The 4,325-nt window shown below is 51.0% G+C and overlaps 1 protein-coding gene across 1 annotated transcript in view; it reads left to right on the top strand.

Annotated features, from left to right (window-relative positions):
* Nucleotides 1-4,325, top strand: part of NRDE2 (NRDE-2, necessary for RNA interference, domain containing) — a 49,068-nt gene that overhangs the window by 19,285 nt on the left and 25,458 nt on the right. The window contains exon 4 of the mRNA XM_010845239.1: nt 2,890-3,039. Coding sequence (XP_010843541.1) covers nt 2,890-3,039 — 150 coding nt within the window. The remainder of the gene's footprint in view (nt 1-2,889; nt 3,040-4,325) is intronic.

Here is a 4,325-nt window from a genome sequence, read left to right as displayed (position 1 = left end):
AGACGTCATGGAAAGGAGTGTAAAAGCAAAACCCTGTGTGTATACCAGACACACGCTCTCTCTCCGGCTAAGGTTGGCAGAGCTCTGGAAAGAATCACTGCTTTTGTCCTTCTCTCACGTTTGTTTAGAACCACTGTGTTGAAGGTGTGGAGTGGCTCCTGACCGCAGCGCTTCCTCCCCGGGGGGCCTTGTTCCTCCCTGCCGTCTCCCTGCCGTCTCCCCTGAGCACGGTGCGCGAGGCGAGCTGCAGACAGAGTCCGTCACGGCTTTCCTCTCTGCTTAGGCTAGCGTGCCCCTGCACGAGGGCACTTTGCCCACACGTGAGACAGGCGGCCTGAGGTGAAGCCCCTTGAATTATCCCTCGTCTACCTTGCTTTTTCTTCTCTTTGTTCGTGTGCTCTAGATGAAAGAAAACGTTAAGTCCTACCCAAGGCATTCTTAAAAATATTTAGTGCTGTTAAGGTTTTTGCAGCTCTTCAGGGATTATCTGTTCTTGCTGTGTACTTAGACGTCCCCGTGATGTCAGTGAGAGCTCTGGTTGGAGCGAGTCTGGAATCTGGTCTGTGGTTTCCGTCAGAGACACAAACACCGTGCCTTCCAGGGTCCTCTGTCGTCAGGTCAGCGTTGAAGAACGCTTCAGGCCTCGGGGCTCCGAGGGGCCATGTTTATTTAGCTCGCTCTGTCTCAGGTGCTGCACCTGTAACCCTAGAGAGGAAGAGATAAAGGAGTCCAGCAACAAGGTTCCAAATCGGGCTGGATTTCTGGGGGCAGGAGGGCATCCCTGGGGGCTCAGTGGTCAAGAATCTGCCTGCAGTGCAGGAGAGTCAGGTCTGATCCCTGGTCAGGAAGATCCCCTGGAGAAGGCCATGGCAACCCACTCCAGTGTTCTTGCCTGGAGAATCCCATGGACAGAGGAGCCTGGAATGGGGTCGCAGAGTCGGACACGACTGAGCGACTAAAGAGCAGCAGCAGCACGTGGATGGAAAGCACCCCCGCCTGGCCTCCATCGAGTCCCCCGCAGCGGGCGCAGGGCCTGGTGCGCAGAAGGCACGCGGGTACATGTTTGCTAGTGTGAGTGCGTGAGTGCGTGTATCCCTGGTGCTCTCGCTTTTTAGTGCGTCTTCAAAGCAAAATACAGCAGGTGCTGTGTGTTCCAAAGACTCATCTTTAACTATTTGTCTTTTTTTTCCTTTATATGACTGAGGAAGATGAGTTTTAAAGGATTTCCTGAAACGGTACAGAAGCAACCATAAGAAATTTGAAAGATAGTTATTTTCAGCCTGTGCCTAACCACATCAGAAGTGATCTTTACAGCCTCTTGGCAGCTATATGATCCAGACAGCGCTTTTAAGTCTGTTGGTATTTTGTATAACGTCCCCATGAAGGTCAGAGCGGGCTGTCCTTGTCTTTTTCGTTCTTACTACTCACTCGTGCAGTCTCTTCCTGGGAAGGCGACCAGGAAGAGGTCTTGTTTCCATTTAGACGGGGGCTAAGATGTTAGTGAGTCGTGAGTGTCTCCCCGTGATGTGAGGAAAGCGGCCTGGGGGCTGGTGGGGGGTGTGTGGACTGTGTGGGCCTCTGATTCCAGGGTCATCAGGGGCAGCCTCCCCACAGCCTCTGTGACCTCTTTTCCCAGGGTGAGGTCCTCTTCACCTCCAGGTGGTGGCACTTCCTTCCGTGTGCACAGCCCAGACCGCATCCTGCTTCCTGACTACGGGACCCAGGAGGGGAGGTGTGAAGGGCTCGCTGCTCCCCAGGCGTGGTCTGCAGCCAGCCCTTCCCACCCCCAGCTGGCTTTCCATCTCTTTCCGGAATGCATCCATCTCTTTCTGTCCCTAAGCTGCTGCTTTCGGTTTCTGTCATCAGAAAACCCCCCACAGTTGTTCTGGAGGGGTGTGAGTTAAAACTCAGCGTGTATCTTAACCCGAGACACATCATCCTGCAAGTATTTATTGAGCAGCTACTTTGCATCCCTGGAATACATGCCCTTGCGTCCCCAGCCAGAAGGTTTAGAAGCCTGGCCAGTCCTGGTTTCTATCCCCGCAGAGCCAACGAGCAGAGCTGGCCCAGCACTGAGTGGCTGCTGTGACTCCTTTGGCAGCCTCTTGTGTCCGCAGCATCGTGAAGGACTTTCTTTAGGGGAAGAAAGATGTTAGATGCCAGAAAAACCTTTTCCCTCCTCTTAGTTGACTCCTAGGGAACTGGTTCTTTTGTGTCTGCCACATCACGAATTGGTTCAAAGCGATAAATAAGGGTCTTGTCTTGCAGTGGCCTCTCTGCACTTTAGGTCAAGGTCCATGCATACAGGCAGAGCAGCCTGCACAGAGCCCAGGCTGGGAAAGGAGACTGAGAGCACGTCCGAGCGGCACCGGAGACCGAAGCATTCAGAACTGTGGCTTTGTTTTGTTGTTAAGTTTTGAGTTGAAATTAATTATCTGGCACTTTCAAATAAATTAGGCAAAGTAAGGGCAGCCTTATTTTCCCTCCTTCCTTTATTTCTTCCTTTCTTTCTTTCTCTTTCTTCCTTCCTTTCAAGAAAAAACCTTGTGTGTAAATATGTTTGAAAGTCAAGTTATAATCATTTAAATGATTATTATTGTTATTTTTTAAAGACATCTGTATCTCTCACGTTTATTTTAGGGATAAGTTGACTTCTCTTCTTGGTAAAGTGTCACTTAAGACAGTCTTCGCTTTGTATTTTAACACGTTCTCCAGAGCAGGAGCCTGGCCCCGTCTTTATGGCGGGTGCACATTGTCTGCACGGAGCTGTGCGCGAGGCCGTATGGGTCTGACGTGTCTCACTCTGATATTTCTGAGCCATGACGTATGTAACTGGGGTATTTCTAAGCGCCTCTCCCGTTTTCTTCCTCGCCCTCCTCTGTCCCACAGTCAAGGAGACGATGCCGCCGCGGATGCCGGACGTCACTGTGTCTGGCTTGAGGACATCCAGGCTCTGTCAGGGGAAACCTTCCGAATGGATAAGAAACCGGATCCTGCCAACTGGGAGTACAAGTCTCTTTACCGAGGAGACATTGCCAGGTGTGTGTTGCGCTGTGTTTCTCTGGTCGTCACTGGTGGGGCGGGGACCTCTCTGCCCTGAGCTCTCTCAGCACTGGCTCTGGCTCTGTGTCCCCCCAGCCTCCCCACCGTTGACTCTGCTGTGCCTCATCCCTTGTTCAGTTGTGTGGGCACGCACGGTAGACGGTGAGTGGTCTCACGCTGCACACTCGAGTTTAAAGCTGGAGATCAGGATGCAGGTTGGGTTGGTCTTACTCAGCCACGGGCCTTGGCGTGGCGTGTGGCACAGTAGGTGCTCGTTGAATGTCTGTAGACTGAATGCGTCTAAAAACTCCTTGACCTGAGTGTGACTGTCCATGAACCATTTGGCTTAATCTATATGCCTTTCTTAAAAGTCACAGAAGCCTTTTATTTATCCAAACCGCAGCCGCACACATGCCATTTAAAAAAATGACGTTAAATGATAATGACTTTTTCAAAATGTTTCCAGCATGTGTCACCAGATAGTCATAAAAACAGGTGACGGTATTTGCTTCAGTAATGAGTTTAAGTTTTTTTCTCTATCGTATATTAACGCATATATGTGGAATGAAGAAAAAAATGGTATAGATGATCTTATTTGCAAAGCAGAAACAGACACAGACACAGAGAGCAGACACACAGACACCACGGGGAGGGGTGGGGGAGGAACCGGGAGACTGGACTGACGCGCATGCCCTGTCGATCCTGAGTCTGAGCAGACAGCTGTGGCCAGCCTGCTGTCCAGCACAGAGAGCCCTGCTCAGCGCGCTCTGCTGACCTAAAGGGAGGGGATCCGCAAAGGGTGGGGCACGCGTGCAGGCAGGGCCGGCTCGCTCTGTGCGACAGAAACCAGGACAGCAGGGTACAGCAGCTGTACTCCAGTGGAAAGGAGCTGTTTCAAAAAAGAGGAGCTTTTCTCCTCTAATCTGGCAATCAAAAATAGTTGAATCCCCAATAAGCTCTTCAGACACTTAGTACTCTGTAGGACGTAGTGAACAGTAATACACAGTCTCTTGCTCCCAAACAGCTAGTTGGTAATGAAAACGGAAGGTAGAGGGTTGTGGAATATACAGCCAAGAGGAGGCCTTGAAGTTGCTGATCATTCTTCATGGGCTGATTACCTTTCAAACTAAATTTTCGCTCCCGCCCCTTTGCCGCCCCTCCACCTTTTAATCAGGGTGTCACTCAGCGTGACAGTGTTGCTCCCCACATACGCAGCTCCAGCTGTAATTCCCTTCATGAGGAGCTGACGTCAGTTATTTTTGGCTTGTATTTGTATCTGCATA

Source organism: Bison bison, unplaced genomic scaffold (genome assembly GCF_000754665.1).
Source record: "Bison bison bison isolate TAMUID 2011002044 unplaced genomic scaffold, Bison_UMD1.0 scf7180017864213, whole genome shotgun sequence".
NCBI lineage: Eukaryota > Metazoa > Chordata > Mammalia > Artiodactyla > Bovidae > Bison > Bison bison.
Note: the sequence above shows the minus strand (reverse complement) of the source record. Positions and strands in the feature narration are given on the sequence as shown.